This window comes from Trichechus manatus, unplaced genomic scaffold, assembly GCF_000243295.1.
Source record: "Trichechus manatus latirostris isolate Lorelei unplaced genomic scaffold, TriManLat1.0 scaffold00009, whole genome shotgun sequence".
NCBI classification, from domain to species: domain Eukaryota; kingdom Metazoa; phylum Chordata; class Mammalia; order Sirenia; family Trichechidae; genus Trichechus; species Trichechus manatus.
In genome coordinates, this window is record NW_004443945.1 from 17,533,910 (window position 1) to 17,555,673 (window position 21,764).

Here is a 21,764-nt window from a genome sequence, read left to right on the forward strand (position 1 = left end):
ATATTTATCAGCCAAACCAGGACACTGTTGAGAGTGAAAGGAATGCTATAATTACTATGCTGAGATGACAGACTGATTCTAGAATCTCCTGGGCCAGCCGGGAGATAAGTTCACCCTATTTCGAGCCCAGACCCTAGACCCTAGAGTCATGCAGAGCTGATCTTGAGTCCTGCCTCTGCCACCAACTAGCAGTGTGTCCCTGGCAAATTATTTAACCTCTGTGAACCTTTACTTCATCTGAAAAATGAGGTTGTTATGAGAATTAAATGAGCTATTGTATGTGAAGCAGAACAGAGCACAATTATCAGTGCTGTGTTCTAACATTATATTTGTATGTTATGAATACATGAATCTTACATTTATTCCTAATGATACGCTATATATACAAGTTGCTCATATATATAGTTATAATATGTAAGGATATGTTGCTTTCTTGGACCGACCCTTTGAATTTGGAAAGAAGTAGATTTCTTTTCTGAAATACTTAGGTTCAGAATCATAGAAACTTAGTAATTTTAAGTATGTGAGGATGGAAGTTAAAATTTAAAGTAAAAGGTTGCCCTTTGATGATACAATCAGGAAAAATAAATCTGTCACTAATGTGATCAGGCTTTTGAGATAGACCCTGCCTTGCCTCGAGCAATGTGACTGAGTTCTCAGATCCCCCTGGCTTCCCACAAAGCCTTATGACAACTAATCTGTGGTGTCTGTGAATGGCAGAGGTGAGGTCAGTAGGCCTGAGGAAAGGGGAGGTGTTGTCTGTTGAGGGGAAAGGATCTCACCTGGTCAGCTTACCTGAGCACCAATTCCATGATCCTCAAACCATTTTCTCATTGGTTGTTTGAATCTCCCCTCCTTCAACCTGATACCAAGGAGGAGGTTGCGTGGTTGGATGTGAATAATCTAGTCACTAAAAGAGATCGTCGCCTCCTACTCCCACTGTAATTTACTGGTATTCTGGTTTATATAGTCTCAGAACACAGAAAATGGTACAAGTGACTCATCTCAATTCTCCCAGGGATGATACATGACTAGTACCATTCTAAACGCCTAGGAAAGAAGTTAATTTGTTACACACAATGGATGCCTTGGGGCATTAGGGTTTAATTCTCTTGTGGTACCTGGCATGAGAAAAACTGTGAATCAGCCTCTGAATTGACAGGATCATATTCGGGAGGTGCTGAGAAAAGTCCACCCTGATGCTGCCACCCTGTGAGGCTCTGTCTGGACAGCCATTGGTCTCTCTAGGCCTTGCCTCCTCTTGGAATCCCACTCTTTATGGTAACTGTAAGGAGCCCTGGTGGCGCAGCACAGTGGTTAAGCACTTGGTTGCTAACTGGTAGGTTGGCAGTTTGAACCCACCAGCTGCTCTACCGGAGAAAGATGTGGCAGTCTGCTTTCATAAAAATTACAGCCTTGGAAACCTAGGGGCAGTTCTACTCTGTCCTATAGGGTTGCTATCAGTCTGAATCAACTTGATAGCAACAGGTTTATGGTAACTGTAGCATTAACTTCAGCCTCATGCTTTCCTAAACTCTGATAGCTTTATAGTGTCTCAAGGGTATCCATGACATTCTAAAACACTCCATCCCAAGAACTTCACAGGTTCTCAAGTTTGCAGCTGCCTATAACATATGTCCTTTCTTCCCTCACAGAGTGCTTACTCATGAGAAGAGCTGTGGCAGGTCCTCAGCTGGGCTCTCTCTTGCTAGATAGCGACTTGCTTCCCCACACTGGCCTTGTCATTTGTGCAACTCAGATTTTTGCTGTAGCAAAATCGTAAATTACTGCATTTCATGGACTTTTGAGGGTGCTTGGGAATGTTCAAAACTAGGAAAAGTAATTAATTCTGAGACTACCAAGCGTCATGTAAACGATTTTATCAAATGCCTTTTTTTTTCCTAAAATGGATTCCCTGTTTATTTGGAAATTATTCAAGCTTCGTGTCATTGCTTTGATTTGGTCCCTCTCTACACCTCTCCTTACCTACATCCTATCCCCTAAGAGAACCCCCCTCCCAAATCTCTGCACCTGCCTCTTGGTACCTTTGGGTCCTCTAGTGCCTGAAGAGCACCAGGGAGAGAAAACTACTGACTGCTCACTCCATGAAGTATGGAAGCTTATTTTGCTTTCCTTTTGCTTACAGAGCACGTTTAACATCACCGCCAAGAGCACCTCTCTGGATATATTTCTGCCTGATGGAAAGAGCATTAAAATAGAAATTGTAACATCAGATACTGCTGAAAGAGTCCTAGAGGTAAAATTTAAATGCCAGCTCCAGAACGGAATTTAGGAATAATTCTGTTCAAAAGCAGAGACTCTAGGACATGATTACCTTCCACATGCCTCCTGCCTATCATTTTAGTCTCTAGATGACTTGTCTAGAGATGCCAGGATTTTCTGGGAGACCAACCAAGGAATCTGGGATACAGTCAATCCTCCAGGACCTCTTTGGTTTTATTCTCCCTGTGGGCATCAGTGTTTTGGAGGTTTCTTAGGTCTTTTCAAAAGCTATTGTTACTTCCCTGAAACTCAGCCAGGCATGTGCCCTGAAAATATGCAAAATATTTTCTTATGGGATGCGCTGTGGTTGGGAGCAGGAAGGAGGGTGGAGTCCAGCTGAGTCTGAAACAGGCCATACCGAGGTAGGTTGGTGACAGGTTCTAGAAGAAAATGACGAGCCTTTCTTGAAAGCTGAAAGAGTTGTCCCTCTTCCCCTACAGGAAGAGCCCCTGAAACCACATTCCAGTTAGTCTAGTTCTGTCCACAGGGTCCAGAGGACCAGACCTCAATTTTAATCAGTTCTTTGAGAACTCCAAGGATGAGACCCAGAAAGCATCTTCCCCTTCAGATTTGGCTGTTACCAGCTCTGCCTCCCTGGGCTTGCCTCCGGCTGCAGAGGGGACGCTGTCTTCTCACACCCACGTACTGCTCCCAAAGGCCAGCTCCCAGGCCTTTTTCCTTTGGAGGGTTCTAGTTCTAATCCCTCAGAGAAACATACGAGTGGGAATAAAAAATTATAAACAAGAGGAAGTCGGAAAGTTTCTAGGACCTTTCGAAGGAAAGAAGGTTCTCGTGCGCGGGTCATGATATCTGACCTTTGCTTCTCCCTCTCTGCCCCACCCTGTCCTACCTTATACTTTTTAATGGACTCTTTAAGGATGAATAACAAGCTTAAATCTCTTCTTCATTTTTTATACACTAGTGCTCATGTAGTTTTATTGGTGATGTTTGTGTTTTGAAACTACGTTAACATTTGCGGAGAGAGACAATATTGTTGTGTCTCTTTTTGCCAGTGCTCACTCCTCTCAAAAGAAGGTGTTTGTATTTAGATCTTTATAAATTATAAAACGTTTCTCCATTCTCTTTTTCCCCCACTAATCTCTATTTACCTTGGCAAGTAAGCTTGCTGTTTTCACTAAATGAGTCACAGAAGAGAGAAATTTAATTTGAGTGGGCATGTGTCATATTTGCTTTAGGAAAAAGATGTCTTTACTGTGCTATTAAGGAGCTCTGGTGGTACAATGCTTAAGAGCTCAGCTGCTAACTGAAAGGTCTGTGGTTTGAACCCACCAGCTGCTCCATGGGAGAAAAGACTTGGCAATCTACTCCCGTAAAGATTATAGCCTAGGAGGCCCTATGGGGGCAGTTCTACTCTGTCATATATGGTCCCTATGGGTCGGAATCGACTCAGTGGCACACAGCAGCAACAACTGTGCTGTAACATACCAGTACACACTTACCCGGACAGCATCTCCAATCCGCAGAAGAGCCTGCTTTGGTTTTTTTGCAAGGCTATGGGGAGAAGAGTAAGGGAGAAAGACGGAAGGTGGGAATGAACATGGAGTAAAAGTTGTGAAAATATTTCTAGGCTATTCTTTATTTTCAAAGCTATACTGAGAACACCCACTCATACCATCCACCTAGTAAGACGATCTCACAAGGAAATTTGCAGACCTCTGACAAGAAAAGTATCCTCTTTGCGCCTGGTGTTTGTACAATTGCCACCTAGAGAACTTGGATTCGTGGTTAGAGCATCAGTTCACATACAGAGCTGTACAAGTGAATTCACCCCACTTACATGAAATATCTGGAATAGGCAAATGCGTAGAGACAAAAGTATATTAGTGGTCACCAGGGGCTGGGGGGAGAGACAAGGGTGGGGAGTTATTTCTGAAGGGGTACTGAGTTTCTGTTTGAGGTGAGGAAAAACTTTTGGAAATAGATAGTGGTGATGTTTGCACAACGTGGTGAATATAATTAATGTCACTGAATTGTGCATTTAAAAATGGTTAAAAATGGCAAATTTTTTGTTATATATATTTTACCACAATAAAAAAGAAGCAAATCTTCCCATGCTGCAGAGGTGATTTAGAGAATTAAGACCCAGAGTGCAAAAAAATCATCTAAGAGCCCTAAAGAGGGGCTGGGGCTGATGGGGACGGAGATGGTTTGTTTACCACAACATGGAAAGTTTTTGTTAAAGGAAGGTGTAAACCAGGGCATTACAGCTTGATGGCCTTTTGGTAAAAATGAAGCCATTGGTGTAAAAATGAAGGCTCTTTGATGTAAAAGTCAGAGGAGAATGTGAAGTGAGGGCAGCCCATGCCTGGGATTTGAGTTTTTTCCCAGAGAAAACATCATAGTAAATTAAACTTGAGGTTGTTGGTCGTTCTGTGGCAGAATTCTCATCTTCAGTGTGGGATACCCAGGTTCAATTCCCGGCCAGTGCACCACATGCACAGCCACCACTTTTCTGTCAGTGGAAGCTTGTGTGTTGCTATGATGCTGAATAGGTTTCAGTGGAGCTTCCAGATTAAGACTAGGAAGAAAGCCCTGGCAATCAACTTCTGGAAATCAGCTGATGAAAACCCCATGGATCACAACAGTCCAATCCACAGCCAATCATGAGAATGGTGCAGGACTAGGCGGCATTTTGTTTCACTGTGAATGGGGTCACCGTGAGTCAGGAGCTGGCTCGATGGCAGCTAACAATGACAGATTAGATTTGACCATCACAGGAGACATCAAGGTGAGATGACCCTGGGGTGTCAAAGCCAGGCAGTAACCTGTACACTTTTATACTTCAGCCAAGTGGAGGGGAAGGAGCACCTGATATTCCTTTTCTGAAATCTGGTAAATTGGTGTGAGGGCCCCAGGTCAGGTATCACAGGACAGATGTTCATGGAGAATGACTACTGCCCTCCAGTGGACAATAAAGACCAAAATGATCAGAGGCTTGGGTCCAAGTCCACATATGAGATAGGACAGCTAGCCTCAACTGAGACTGGTTCATGTCCATTATGGTGGGAGTGATTTTTAATTTCTTCACTCTAATCTTTTGTATTTCTAAATTTTCTAAAATGAGTTGACACCATTTCAGATTCAGAAAAGCTTTTTCGTGTCCAATAGGCCATTAAAACACTGCTTATTGATGTTTAAAGGCAATGTCAAATTTTGTATTTACAATTAGTAAGCGTGCACGGCTAACATTTTTTCACCTTTTTCTTGTCTCTGGTTAAAGGTAGCGTCACACAAAATTGTACTGTGTCGGGAGCTCTTGGGCTACTTCGGCCTTTTTCTTATTCGGTTTCACAAGGACGGCAAGCTCTCTGGTAAGAAGGAGAGAAGAAAAGCGTGTGAGCCAGGAGATGGGTGGGCAGGTGCAAGCAAAGCCTCCGCCTAGGAGATGCAGGGGACAGCTGAGGGGCCTGGTTACCCAGCATCCTCAGGGGAGCTCCCCAGTGTGTGGTCTCTACTTCTGTCTCACACCCTGGGTCAAAGGACTGGGGAGTGGTGAGGATGCCTCTGTACTGGGCAAGCTGGGGGCGAGAATGGGGCGGTGACAACTACGGAGAGGTAGCGCGGTCAGGAGCAAGATGTCAGGTCTTTGCAGTAACTGCACTTCCTCTTGTGCCTCCCCAAGCCCAATCCTGATGCCTGCCGCACGTTTACCATTCTGTTCTGACCCTATATCCACCAGCTACCTCACAAGTGCCTTGTGAATGGAGTGCTAGACACCAGGTATCAGGACATTCCTTCTGAGCATAATTTCTTTTTGTCATAAAAGATGTGAATGATATATAAATAAGTTCTTAGATTCTTTTTTTGAAAAGGTATAATGAGATGAAGGCACCTTGGTGGTGCAATGGTTAAGCGCTTGGCTGTTTACTGAAAGGTTGGCTGTTCAAATCCATCCAAGGTCTCCGTGGGAGAAAAACCTGGAGATCTGCTCCTGTAAAGATTACAGCCTAGAAAACCCTATAGGACAGTTCTACTCTGTCACATGAGGTTGCTATGAGTTGAAAATTGACTCGATGGCACCCAACAACAAGAGCAACATAATGAGGTGGTAAGAGATGGCAGTATGATTCAGATAGCTCCTGCTTTGCTCCACAGTACCTTTCTAGATATTATAAAGTTTTTAGTTGTGAAATGGTATCAGTCATCTTACAGTAGTTTACATATGTCCTCAAGAAGCTGTGAGAGGTGGTTTTGAGTCAGAAGTCAAGGGGTTTAGGTCTCAGTTCTACAGCTAGGAGCTGTGGTGTACAGCCAAGGTGCTAGGCTCTCTGGACCTCAGTTTCTTTATCTGTAAAATATCCCCTACTCAAGCCACAGGCATTTTATGGGAATCAAATTAAGTTTATTTTTTTTAATGAACTTCAGAAAGTTAAATTATGTACAAATCCAAGAGAATCTTACTATTTTATTCTTTTATAACAGTAATGTTTTATTTTCCTATTTTAAGCTTCTGTATGTAAACTATTAGTGCTATTTCAACCAATAAGGCTCCCTTTTCCCCTTTTCTAGTCGTGAAAAAAATGGCAGACTTTGAACTCCCTTATGTTAGTCTTCAAAGTTCTGAAGTGGAAAACTGTAAGGTTGGACTCAGAAAGTGGTGAGTAAGTATTTACTGTGACAGTAAGCATTTGAGTATTTCTCACCATTGCTGGAAGTCCGTGGGTGGTATAAATGGTTAACTCACTCGGCTGTTGACCAAAAAGTTGAAAGTTGCCATGAGTCAGAACCACCTAAACGGCAACTGGTTTACCATTGCTGGTCAATTAAGGAAGTACGTGCTGAAGCTTTTTTCTTTTTCTGTTCCCTCTAGCAAGCCAAAGTATTCAGAGTGCTCTTTCAGGGAGAGTGAGTTGAGAAAAACATGGCAGGAATGTAGAGTGTGCAGGAGGGAGGAGGGGTTAACAGATAGGAATGGAAATGAAAGCAAGGGTGGTCTCACAAAGGGCCTTAGAAGGGAGCAGGATCCAACTCCTAGGTCTATGAGATTCTGAAAGGAAGAGATCACTCTGACTAGAGTGTAGAAAGTGAGCTTGAGGAAACCCTGACTAAGGCAGACGGCCTGGTGAGGAGGTTACTGGAGCAGTTTAGGCAAGAGATAGGGGTAGCCTGGGTATAGGGCAGATGAATATGCTGGGAATTACGTGGGGTGGAGGAAGAGAATCTGGGAGATGGTGACCAAGAATGGGAACTGAGTGTCAACAGGGATGCAGATGATTCCCCTAAAGCTTTCTTTTATTGTTATTACTATTACTTTGCATCTATTCTCTCAGAGGCCACCAGACTAGGCCTTATGTTATTGTTGTTGTTGTGTGCTGTCGAATTGGTTCCAATTCATAGTGACCCTGTGTACAACAGAAGGAAACACTGCCCAGTCCTGCACCATCCTCACAGTCATTGTTATGCTTGAGCCCTTGTTGGAGCCACTTTGTCGATCCATCTCCTTGAGGGCCTTCCTCTTTTTCGCTGACCCTCTGCTTTACCAAGCATGATGTCATTCTCAGGGACTGGTCCCTCCTGATAACATGTCCGAAGTATGTGAGACAAAGTCTTGCCATCCTTGTCGCTAATGAGCATTCTGGGTGTACTTCTTCCAAGACAGATTTGTTCATTCTTTTGGCAGTCCATGGTATATTCGATTATACTATATTCATGGTATATAGTCTTCTTCGCCAATACTATAATTCAAAGGCCTCAGTTCTTCTTCCGTCTTCCTTATTCATTGTCCAGCTTTCACATGCATATGAGGCTATTGAAAACACCTGGCTTGGGTCAGGTGTACCTTAATCCTCAAAGTGACATCTTAGCTTTTTAACACTTTAGAGAGGTCTTTTGCAGCAGATTTGCCCAGTGTAATACTTCGTTTGATTTCTTGACTGCTGCTTCCATGGATGTTGATTGTGGATGTTAGCAAAATGAAATCCTCAACAACTTCAATCTTTTCTCCGTTTATCATGATGTTGCTTATTGGTCCAGTTGTGAAGATTTTTGTTTTCTTTATGCTGAGGTGTAATCCATACCGAATGCTGTGGTCTTTGATCTTCATTAGTAAGTGCTTCAAGTCCTCTTCACTTTCAGCAAGAAAGGTTGTGCCATCTACATATTGCAGGTTGTTAATGAGCCTTCCTCCAATCCTGATGCCGTGTTCTTCATATAGTCCAGCTTCTCAGATTATTTGCTCAGCATACAGATCGAGTAAGTATGGTGAAAGGACACAACCCTGATGCACACCTTTCTTGACTTTAAATCATGCCATATCCCCTTGTTCTTTTCAAATGCCTGAAGTCGTACAGGTTCCTCATGAGCACAGTCAAGTGTTCTGGAATTCCCATTCTTCACAATGTTATCCATAATTTGTTATGATCCACGCAGTTGAATGCCTTTGCATAGTCCAATAAAACACAGGTAAACATCTTTCTGGTATTCTCTGCTTTCAGCCATAATCCATCTGACATCAGCAATGATATCCCTGGTTCCACATCCTTTTCTGAATCCAGCTTAAATTTCTGGAAGTTCCCTGTCCATTTACTGCCGCAACCGCTTTTGAATGATCTTCAGCAAAATTTTACTTGTGTGTGATATTAATGATATTGTTCGATAATTTCCGCATTCTGTTGGATCACCTTTCTTTGGAATGGGTACAAATACGGATCTCTTCCAGTCAGTTGTCCAGGTAGCTGTCTTCCAAATTTCTTGGCATAGACAAGTGAGCACTTCCAGCGCTGCATCCCTTTGTTGAAACATCTCAATTGGTATTCCATCAATTCCTGAAGCCTTGTGTTTTGCCAATGCCTTCAGTGCAGCTTGGACCTCTTCCTTCAGTACCATTGGTTCCTGATCCTATGCTACCTCCTGAAATGGTTTAACACTGAACAATTCTTTTTGGTATAGTGAGTCTGTATTCCTTCTGTCTTATTTTGATGCTTCCTGCATCGTTTAGTATTTTCCCCGTAGAATCTTTCAATATTGCATCTTGAGGCTTGAATTTTTTCTTCAAGTCTTTCAGCTTGAAAATTGCCAAGCATGTTCTTCTCTTTTGGTTTTCTATCTCCAGGTCTTTTCACATGTCATTATAATACTTTACTTTGTCTTCTTGAGCCACCCTTTGAAATCTTCTGTTCTTTTACTTCATCATTTCTTCCATTCACTTTAGCTACTCACATTCAAGAGCAAGTTTCAGAGTTTCTTCTGACATCCATTTTGGTCTTTTCTTTCCTGTCTTTTTACAGATTGTTTGCTTTTTCATGCATGACGTCCTCGATGTTATTTCACAAGTCATCTGGTCTTCGGTCATTAGCGTTCAATGCGTCAGCTGTATTTTTGAGATGGTCTCTAAATTCAGGTGGGATATACTCAAGGCCTTATAGTATAAAGAAAATGGGAAACAAAAGAGGTAGAGGGACATACTGAAGGCTAGGGAAGTGTTAGAACGTGACTTTGTTAGAACAAGGGGGCCTTAGCTCTTAGGGCTGAGAGCTACCACTTTAGAGAGCAATTACTCCCAGGTGTGCCTGGCTGGAAATGGTGATGCCTATGAGCCATGCCTTATGAATTAATTAAACACTCCTGAATTATGCAGGTATATGGATCCATCCCTTGACTCCATGCTGATGGACTGCAGAACGGCTGTAGATTTGATCTATTTGCAGGTAAGGACAATCAAGAACTGTCAGAATGCCATATATTATAGGTCATTATGGTTTGCAATCATTAAAAAAAATTTTTTTTTTTAGTAGTTAAGAATTCTACGTTCATTTTAACAATCTCTGACTTTGCAGCTAGCACTTGATCATTTAGGCCTACAAAGGATATCTTGATAATCTAAAGTCACACCCAAGAAAAACCCATTGCCCATGAGTTGATTCAACTCATAGTGACCCTATAAGACAGAGTAAAACTGCCCCAGAGGGTTTCCAGGGCTGTAATCTTTACAGAAGCAGGATGCCACATCTTTCTCCCATGGAGTGGCTGGTGCGTTTGAACTGCTGACCTTTTGGTTAGCAGCCAAGCACTTAACCACTGCACCACCAGGGCTCCTTTAAAATCACACATGGTCCCTAAATCTCGTTTTAGCATAGCCTTCTTTTTCTCTGAGCCAACAAGTAGCATACCTGCCCTTGAGCTGGCCTCACAGCTGCACAGCTATGCAGTCACACAGGGCCCCTGGTTAGGAAGGACCCTGCACTTGGTTTCATGCACTACTGCCCCCTTCTTGAAATTCTTAATGATTTTTGAACAAGGAGCTCCACATTTTCATTTTGTATTGGACCCTACAAATTAAGTAGTTGGTCCTGCCTTCTGCCCTCCCTCCCCACCACCACAAAAAATAAATTTTCCTTTTCCTGGCTAGGGTGGTGAAGGTCCTGCTAAGCAGTGAAATGGTGCAGATGCTGCCTTTATATTTGCCACCAGGTCATCACCACCCCAGTTCTCCCACCCTCTTTGCAGCTCCCCACCAGTGTCCTCTCTTACCAAGATAACTAAAGATTCTTTAGAGACCTGATCCTCCCCAAGACCTGTCTTGGCAATTATGGGAGGGAGGTTTGGAAATTTTTTTTAAGGAGTTCCATGATAACATCCCACAGTCTCTTCTGGAGGAGGAAGGGGCAGATTGTATCCTTCCTCCATTTATACCTTCCCAGGGCTGCTTTCCATCTCACTCAAACTAAACACAAATCCTGACATGCCTGCTTTATCTTCTCCTTAGCAATTCCATTCCATAAAGGTTAACCCTGGGGTAGTTCTACTGTGTTACATGGGGTTGCTATAAGTCGAAATCCATTGGATGGCACCCAACAACAAGAACATATAAACAACAACGATAATAAACAAGGAAGAATGTATGTGTATATATATACGTGTATGTATTTACATTCTTATTTATTTGTTTATTGTGTCTCTCTCTCCTAGTTTGATTTATCCACTGCTGTATGCCCAGAAACTAGAACTGTTCCTGGCACAGCATTGGCATTAAGCCCCTGCAGAGGGTCAGCATTGTCCTAATTGTACCGTCAAGTCAATTCGGACTCAAACAGCGACCCTATAAGACAGAGTAAAACTGCCCCATAGGGTTTCCAAGGCTGTAATCTTTACAAGAGTAGATTGCCAGGTCTTTTCTTTCAAGGATCTGCTATTGGGTTCAAACCACCGACCTTTGGGTTGGCAGCCGAGCTCTTAAACATTGTGCTACCAGGGCTCTTCTTGTGTTACTAGAGGATGTCAAAGAGGGATTTAATACTTATTTGTCATTGTAGTCGTTGTTAGCTGCTGTGGAGTCAACCCCCAACTCATGGCGACTCCATGGTCAACCAAACAAAATACTGCCCAGTCCTGTGCCATCCCCATGATTGGTTGTAGATCACCAGGTGTTTCTTCCTAGTCCATCTTAGTCTGGAAGCTCCACTGAAACCTATTCAGCATCATTGCAACATACAAGCCTCCACTGACAGATGGGTGGTGGCTGCACATGAAGTACATTGGCTGGGAATCGAACTAGGGTCTCCTGCATGGAAGGTAAGGACTCTACCACTGAACCACCACTTCCCCCATAATACTTATTTACAGGTGGCTTTTATTTAGTGTGATTCTCAGTGGCAACACTCCATAGCTTTTCATACACTGAAGAGGTAGAGCTGAAGACAGGAGGAGAAATGTTGGGTCAGTCATTACTTACTTTTAATGTGCTTTTCAAGGGGACAAGAAAACATTAAAAAAACCTACTGTAAGACTTTGAGTATAGCAAAAAATGTCAATGGAACAATTTTGAATGCGTCAGCTTGCTAGAGGGCATAGAAGAAGAAGAAATGTCTCAGCACATACTTCCTTAGGTGTCTAGACCAAGACCATCCACTAAATCATCTCCACAAGCTCTTCCAAATTCTAAGAAGGCAAATCAAAATATCACTTATGAAACGTTTAATGTTCACTATGATATTTTTATGACTGGTATATAGTATATTGTATACTAATATAGTATATTGTAAGTCTTTTGAGTTCATTTCATGTTATACTTTGATCTATGTATTAGTCCTGTTTAGCGTACTTATGCTCGTGTTCTATGAGTTGGAGCATAATTTACCATTTTAAATGTTTACGGAGGCTCAGCATCATTGTCTCCTTGCTGTTACGATACATTATTGGTTGTGTCTGCTTTATTTGATGTCGCATCCTTCGTTGAGAATGCACTACCTAATTACAATATAGTTCCTGTGGGAAATACAGTCTTCTTTACGGCATAGTTTCTAGGAACACACTGTGTTGAAAGGTCAGAACTGGCAGCATCATAATATGAGTTTATCTGTCTTCATTAAGGAGTTGTAAACCAGAGAGAAATGGAAGGTATTTTCTTTGCTCACAGCTGGGGGAAAAAAAGTAGCTTTGTGGAAAGTACACTGAACTGCAGTTTCAAAAACGAATCCTGTCCTTGCTTTGCTATTGGCACTGTCTCCATGTGCTCTTGGACCAGCCACTTCATCCTTCTGAACTACAGCACCTCCCTATTAAACCAAGAGGTTGAACTAATAGTGTCCAAGTTTTCTTGCTGCTTTTAACACCAGAAACAAACAAACAAAAAACCAGTTGCCATTGAGTCAATCTGGACTCATGGCTGCCCCATGTGTTTCAGAGTAGAACCATGCTCCATAGGGTTTTCAATGGCTGATTTTTCAGAAGTAGATTGCCAGGCCTTTCTTCTGAGGCACCCCTGGGTGAACTTGAACCTCCAACCTTTTGGTTAGCAGCTGAGTGTGTTTCTGTTTATACTACCCAGGGACTCCCTCTGCTCTAATAGACTGTTATTAACCCCTAGTTCTTTGCCTGGCTTATAGTAAGCCTTCAAAAAATTGTAGTTAATGTCATAATTATCATTATCATCATCATCATTATAATTTCTTGAATCTGAGTGAAGTCTGAGAAGTTGAAAGCCATGCTCAAGTTCAGCAGGAGAGTCAGGACCATATGCATACCAAAAGCCCTGAGGATGGCAGAGTGCTGCCTCCTCTGTGAAGCCTTCCTAAGCTAACCCCAGCAAAGAAAGTTCTGCCCTCCCTCTCTGCTCCCGTGATATTTTGCTCACATCCTCTATATAGCACTTCTCACTCAGCATTGTAAATACTGTTTACATATGTGTCTCCCTGACCAGACTCTGAATGGCCAAGGACAGAGACTGTGTCTCATTCCTCTTTTGTGTCAGGAGTGCCTAGGATATGTGCATGAATGAGAAGCAATCATCCTTCTTGAGAATTAATGCAAAAAGCTTTTATGAGTCCTTCTGATGAATAATGGTGCCACCTTAGTTAACTATTAAAGGATACCCTTTTGCTTTTTTTTAAAGCAGAAGTGCCCACTGAGGCCCAAGTTGCCATTTGGACCAGCAGACCTGCTTTGTTTATTCCCACATCATGTCTCCTTTCTATCTTAGTCTGGGTTCTCTAGAGGAGCAAAACCAGTGAGACCGGTATATAAATATATAGAGATTTACTTCAAGGAAATGACTCACTCAATTGTGGGGGCTGGCAAGTCCCAAATCCGTGGGTCAGGAGGCAGGCCAGAAACTTCTGCAGGCCTGCATCCCAAGAACTAGATGTCAGGCAATGAGAAGTGTGCAGGATCGAGAGAGAGCAAGCTTTGCCAGAACATCCGTTTATTCCTGGAGGCAGTCCACACCCCTAAGGAAAGTCTCCTCTCAACTGATTGTCTGATCACGTCAGATCACATCTTGGAAGGTGATTATTACATGTCTGCCAAATCACTGAGAATCATAGCTTAGCCACGTTGACACACAATATCAACCATCGAAGTTTCCTTTAAAAACAAAACAAAACAAATTTGAGTGACATTAATAGGAGATTGTATGTACAAGTTTAAATTTCTGGATTTTCTCAAAAATATTAAAAGCTCAGTCACTTCTGGGCCTGCATTTCAGGAGGGCCACCACTGGCATATACAGTAACTTTATGCATATTAGAAAAAGGTGCCCCATCCTCCAGGCAGGCCTAGCCCCATGTCAGGGCTCCTGGTTGGGTGAGGGGAGCATGGGCTAGCCTTTAGCCTCCTAACACCTCCATGGCCCAGACCCTTGTGCAGGGCACAACCTGCACATCCGTCCCCTATGGTCTTGTCTGTCGTGCCTCAATCAGCTGGAGCTGAGGGGTCGATGTCTTACTTAGAGAAGTATGTGCTCTCCATTTCTTGTGACTGTGCTGTCAGTGGAAGGCACTATAGTGTGTGATTGAAACGCATGAAAACCATGGCTTATGTGGTTCCACTTGATTTTTAAAATTAGACTCTGCATAAGTGCTCATCAGCCAGTCTTCAGGGAACCATATAACTGAGTAGCGACGTTCGTTTAAACTTAATTCTCTTATTTTATGGGCCAGCTCTGAGGGAGGTACGGTAGATAAAGTATTTGAGTGATGAATTGTGAGCCTATAATCAGGGTCAAATCTCTTCAAAGATAGTGAAACCTGAACAGTTGTGTTAACTCTTCTTCAGGACATTTCAATCTCTGGGTTTGAGAGCCCTGGGCCCTCTAATGATGAGTAATGTGTCTTGGGTTAGTACCTACTGCCCTCATTCCTGTTTACATTCTTTATTTAGCCATGCTTTCTCTTTGACATGGTTGACCTGTGTCAACAGTCCTTACAGGACTCTAACATCAGGTAAATTCAGGAAAGAAGAAGGCATTTAGTTTTTCATGCCCAAGCTGATTCCATTCTGGTATGGTGTCTAGGTTCAGTTTTGAGAACCATTAAAAACAAGCAGAAAGATTTGGGGGTGGGTAGCTGCCCTGGTGGTGCAGGGGTTAAGCGCTCAGCTGCTAACCGAAAGGTCAGCAATTCAAACCCACTAGTGGCTCCACGGAAGAAAGATGTGGCAGTGTGCTTCGCTAAAGATTTACAGCCTTGGAAAACCCTATGGGGCAGTTCTACTCTGGCCTACAGGGTCGCCATGAATTGGAATCAACTTGATAGCAGTGGGTTTGGTTTTCTTTGGTTTTAGCTGCCTATACAAGATCCCTGGTGGTACACCGGTTAAGCGCTTGACTACTAGCCAAAAGTTTGGCTGTCTGAACCCACCCAAAGGCGCCTCACAAGACAGGCCTGGAGATCTGCTTCTGAAAGGTCACAGCCTTCAAAACCCTATGGAGCAGTTCTACTCTGCACACAGGGGGTCACCATGAGTCAGACTCTACTCCACAGCAACTAAACAACAACAGCTGATTATACAGTAACAATTTAGAGGCTTGGGCAAGGGCAGGAGGACATGGTGTAGCGGTCACACCTGGGTGTTAATCCAATTCTGCCACTTACTGGGTGACCTTGAAAGTCATAACCTCTCTGAATCTCAGTTTACCCAGCTATAAAATGGAGATAATTATTCCTACCCTATAGGATAGTTGGAAAAAAGTCAACGAGAAACCCCATCTAAAAAGGTCTTCAACAAATACTAGTTATTTTTCTTCTCCCCTCTAACCTCCCTGCCTCTTTCCCTCCAACCTAAACAGCAATGTCAAAAATTTATTCAGCTTTTCATTCGCCTCTTGGAGATAAGGCATAACCTGCCCATATCATTGAGGGAGGTAACACATAGACTTACATTCAGACTAAGGTATAAATAAGTGCCTGATAACTGGCAAAGATTTATTGAGTGTTTAAGGTTTAAGGCACTGGCAAGATACACTGAAGTGAGGAACACAGGGTCTTCCCTCGAGGGGCTGACAACCTAAGTGAGGAACAATGGAAAATTCCTTTCAAGCATGATAAATCAATGTAGCACAGGCTAAGCGTATAGCTAATGAGATGTACAACTAATACCAGAACCTCCCCTGGGGTCAAGCTGGATAGAGGGGAGGGGAAGAATGTGTGGGGTCCCAGGAGGGGAGGGAAAGAGCACAGAAAAAGGAGACTGGAGCAGGGAGGCAGGCTGCAGACAACAGGCTTTATTACTTCCATTTTTCATTTCAATCCCGAAGAGCTTCCACTGGGAGCAGTTAGCTGTCTTCCAGGAGATTCCTGCTGTGGTGCGCAGTGGTTGTTCGCTTAAACCTGCAGTGGATTAGGAAACAGGACTGAGAAACCCATCAGGGACCTGGAGTCTGGGGACTCTACTGATGAGCAGGCAGGGCCCAATAATAGTTTTTTTTTTAATCGTAAAATTTCTTTTCATTTTATAAAAGATCTGCAAATATGGAAGAGTTCAAAAAAGAAAGTAAATGTCACCCAAAATTGTAACTCACTGTCTTAGTCATCTAGTGCTATTCTAACAGAAATACCACAAGTGGATGGCTTTAACAAAGAGAAATTTATTCTCTCATAGTCTATTAGGCTACAAGTCCAAATTCAGGGCATCAGCTCCAGGGGAAGGCTTTCTCTGTCAGCTGTGGAGAAAGGTCCTTGTCATCAGTCTTCCCTTGGTCTGGGAGCTTCTCAGGCGCAGGGACCCCAGGTCCAAAGGATGCGCTCTGCTCCCGGCGCTGCTTTCTTGGTGGTATGAGGTCCCCACTCCCTGCTTGTTTCCCTTTCCTATTATCTCTTGTAAGATAAAAGGTGGTGCAGCCCACACCTCAGGGAAACTCCCTTTACATTGGATCAGGGATGTGACTTTAGTAAGAGTGTTACAATCCCACCCTAATCCTCTTTAACATAAAATTACAATCACAAAATGGAGGACAACCACACAATACTGGGAATCACCGTCCAGCCAAACTGATACACACATTCTGAGGGCGGGGCGGGGGGAGGACATAATTCAGTCCATGACACTCACCTATCATTATAATCTATTAACTTTTTTGGTGTGTTTATTTTGTAATATGTATTTCCCTGATACATAGGTATGCCTACAAAGCTTTCATTATTTTTGTTTGTTTGTTTTATACATAGTTATTTTGTTTTATAAAAATTGGAGGCTACCATTAGACTCTTATTTTGTAACTTGAAAAATTTTTTCATTTATCAATACATAACAGACTTTTCCCATGTTGTTAAATAGTCTATATAATTTTTAATGATATCGTAATCTATTATTTGATTGCTTTTATTGTTGTTAGTTGCCATCAAGTTGATTCCGACTCATGACAACCCCATGTGTGCAGAGTAGAACTGCTCCAAAGGGTTTTCAAGGCTATGACCTTTCAGCAGCAGATTGTCAGGCTTGTCTTCCAAGGTGCCTCTGGATGGGTTTGAACCACCAGTCTTTCAGCTAATAGTCGAGTGCTTAACTGTCTGTGCCACCCAGGGACTTCTTTATTTTGTTGTACCCAAACTTAAACAATTACCTGTTGTTGGGCATTTCATAATAGCACCTACCTCATAGGTGGCTGTTGAGGACTGATTTTTGTTTTATAGCAGTTAGAGCACTGTCTGTCCCACAGTAAGCACTCTACATGTTTGCCACTATTACTAAGCGGCAATATTTTCGATGTTATAAACAAGAGTAGTAATAGCCCTATCAACACATCTTCCCCACATCTATGTTTATCATTCCTGTAGGTGGCTTTAGATTCACCAAATTACTTCAGAAAGTTGTACGAATTAAATCTTATCAGTCCTACATGGAACTTCCTGTTTCCCCAAACCCTTGCCAAGTCTGAATATTATATATTTTTTAATCTTTACCAAGTTTAAAGGTAAAAAAATTCTTTGGTTACTAGTGAGGTTGAATATATATTTACCACTTGGAATTCCTTTTTGTGAATTGCCTATACATATCCTTTGTCCATTTTTCTATGGGCATGTTTATATTTTTCCTATTGCTTTGTATAAATATTACTAATTCTTTGACACATATGATACAATCATTTCCCTGGTTTACTATTTGCCTCTTAATTTTGTTCTTGGTAGTTTTTATGAACCAAAGTATTATATTTTTATGCAATTATATAGGGCTATTCCTTTTATGACATTTTGTCTTTGTTTCTTAAAAAGTCCTTGGGTGGTGGCACAAACGGTTAAGTGCTCTGCTAGTAACTAAAAGGTTGTCAGTTAGAACCCACACAGAAGCACCTCAGAAGACAAGCCTGGTGATCTGTTTTCAATGGTCACAGCCTTGAAAACCCTGTGGAGTAGTTCTACTCTGACACATGGGGTAGCCATGAATTGGAATTGACTCAATGGCAACTAACAGCAATGGTAACAATCTTAAAAAGACATTCCCTACCTCAAGATAGGGATAGTCACCTTTATTTTCTTCTGGTTCTTTTATGGATTTTACATTTGAATCTTTAATCTGTCTGGAATTTATTTGGTTGAGTGGCGTGAGGAAGGAGTTAACAATAACTTTATTTTCTTTACCAAGTATTGCCAGGTATCCCAAAACTGTTGAAAATCTCTTCCCACCCCCATTAATTTAAAAAGTAACTTTTATAACATGCTAAGTCTTTATATATATCATCTTGAATCTGTTCTTTTAGCCCTTCATACACAAGAATGTTTTTGTCAGGTTAATTCATTTCTGCTAAGATTGCTAATTTTACACTTATGTTGTTTTAAGGCAATACAGGACATTGAAAAGGAATGGGCCAAACCCACACAGGCGCAGAGGGAGAAATTAACAGCTCTTCAGAAGGAAGACAATCAGACAAAGGTGAATCAAATATTGTACCAAGAGAAATCCCTTGGAAGGGAGTTAAAGAAATATGCTGGAATTGAGATGTTTCTGTATTTTAATTTATAAACCCATCAAGCACTAAAAGTGGGGCTCCTTTAAAAAGGAGAATACCTCCATTGATTTTTCTGATTATAAAATTAATAAAGGCTCATTGCTTAAAGATTTTAAAAATACAGACAGTATATTATGTCTTTTGTCAAGCTAATTAATATAGATCCTCAACATTATTTTTAACAACTACTGAGTATTTCATTTTACGACTGTGTTATCGTTTAGCTAACAAATTTCCTATTATTGGACTTTCAGAGTGTTGCCATCTTTTTGCTGCTATAAATCACTTAGGTAGTGAGTCCAGGACTGTGTCTAATCTATACATGCTCTGGGTATTCCCAACACCTGGTACAGATTCTGGCTGAATGTTCCTGAATACTGCAGGCAATATCCTCTGTCTTTGAGTACATGTTCTATTATTCCTTAGAATACATTTCTAAATGTCCATTGTGAAAACTTCCATTAAGATTGCACCAACTCACACACCTCCTGCACCCTTCCCACCTGCGGTGTATATGAGTACCTTGCAAACAAGACACATTTTAACAGAAGAAATGACCTCTGCCTCGTTGTGTTGTTTTTTTCTATTCTTTAGACTTTGCAGTGTTCACAACCAAAGCACTGATTTTGAATAAAATGTATTCAGAACTTATACTTAGGTGCAGGGGCAGATTATCCAATAGGCAAGGTAAGCACAGTGCTTACTTGTTTACCAGATCATCTGTAATAAACAGTTTCACTTTTTTTTTTTACCACATCAAAGATTCTGCTTCTAGGTATGGCTGACATCTGTCTCTCTCCCAACCCCACAGCGTCTTCCGACAGAATCAAAGCCTCCTTTCAAATTTACAATCCTTAACAGGGGTGGATGACCCTGTAAGCAAGGTAAGCCTGGGCTTACTTGTGCTTATTTTCTAATCTGTAGTGAAAGTGTTCGCTATAGATGATCTGGTAAGCAAGGTAAACACCATGCTTAGTTTGCTTACTGGCTATTCCACCCCTGCTGAGGTGAATATACAAAGTAATTCTTCTAAGGTTCAGACATTTTGAAAATTTGGTTTATGGGTTGCAAAAAATAAATAAAAAGAAAGAATAAGCGCCTACTGCTACATTGTAGAATTTTTTTCTTTTTGTATTCCACCTTAACTTTGTCCCCAAAATATACACACCTACTTTGTGTATATATAAAAATTGTTGTAAATTTTGACAATTACAGATTCTATTTTGATGGGTAGAATATTGTTGCTACTTTGGACACAATTATAAATTGTATCCAGCAACCAATTCTAGGTACATTTCTGTCCTATAAACTTCTTATTTTAATAAGAATGTTGTTTTTACCATGTCACTGTACCTTACCAAAATTTATATAATTGCCATAAAAATAAATTTTATTTTCTATGATGAATTTTTTACCTGAATTTCCCATGGTATTCATAACAATTGTCTTTTAAAAACTTTTACTTTGAGTACATGAATTGGATGAAAAAATTGAACCACTATTGAAGTTAATTTGACTGATTTTCTCTTGAAACATCCAATTGTACTGCTATAAAACCAACAGTATTTGTTTGTGAAGTTCTTCTCCTGCTAATGGAGATAACACATTAACATTAACAACTATGGCTTTACTTTTTGTACGTGCACAAAAAAACTTGGAATTGAAAATGAGTGAAATTAATTTAAAGAAACAGTCATTTGATCTAAATCAGAGATCAGCTATCTATGGCTCACAGGCCAAGTCTACCCTGCTGCCTGTTTTTGTAAATAAAGTTTTATTGACATACAGCCACATTTGTTTGCTAGTGTATTCTCTAAAGCTGCTTTTGTGGCATAGTGGCAAAGTTGAGCCACTGCAATAGAGACCATATGGCCTGCAAAGCCAGAAATATTTACTATCTGACTTTTAACAGACAAGTTTGCCAATCCCTGATCTAAATGCAAACATATAAACATACCTTCAGCAGCTATCCATATTAAATTGTCTTTTTCAGAGACAGTCTTCTTAAAAGAAATAAGTTTTCCAACATAAGATTCTTCCATATTTTTGTCTTCTGGTGTTCATATACTCCCACCCCTCACATATCAGCATGGTTAGGTCCCAAACACCAGGTCATTATATGAAAATTGGCATTATGCAAAAATGGAAGATGACCACATCAGATCACAAAATGGAGGATGACTACTTCATTACATAACTTCCAAATTACATCATTACATAAGTGCCATACCACTGAGAATCATGGCCCAGCCAAGTTGACACATAACCTTAACCATCACAGCCAGCGTTACTCTTGCCTACCAGACGTACATCGTTAATGTGCACAATAGTCCGATACCAGATTTTATTACTATTGTCAAAAATGCAAAATATTGAATAACGAGATAGTCGGTAAGTGTAAAGTAGGTCTAGTCAGTAATATCACAACACTCCCCTTGTTGAATAGCAAATGCCAACAAGCATTTTGAGCAAGTTCATTGCCAATTTTCTTTTTTTTGTTTATTGTTGTAGTTTAAATGAAGTTGACATTTCAAGTTAGTCTCCCATACAAAAATTTATACATACATTGTTATGGGAGCCTAATTGCTCTCCCCATACTGTGACAGCACACTCCTCCTTCCCACCCCTGATTCCCATTCAACCACCTCCTAGCCCTCTCTGCCTTCCCGTGTCACCTCTGGACAGAAGCTGCCCATTTAGTCTTGTATCTACTTGAGCTAAGAGACACACTCCTCACGAGTATCACTTTATGTCCCACAGTCCAGTCCAATCCCTGTCTGAAGAGTTGGCCTCGGAAATTGTT

General features: G+C 41.4%; 1 protein-coding gene across 1 annotated transcript in view; it reads left to right on the top strand.

The window, feature by feature from the left end:
- Positions 1 to 21,764, top strand: part of SNX31 (sorting nexin 31) — a 69,221-nt gene that overhangs the window by 21,832 nt on the left and 25,625 nt on the right. The window contains 5 exon segments of the mRNA XM_023726030.1: positions 2,147 to 2,257; positions 5,525 to 5,615; positions 6,814 to 6,901; positions 9,881 to 9,950; positions 18,793 to 18,885. Coding sequence (XP_023581798.1) covers positions 2,147 to 2,257; positions 5,525 to 5,615; positions 6,814 to 6,901; positions 9,881 to 9,950; positions 18,793 to 18,885 — 453 coding nt within the window.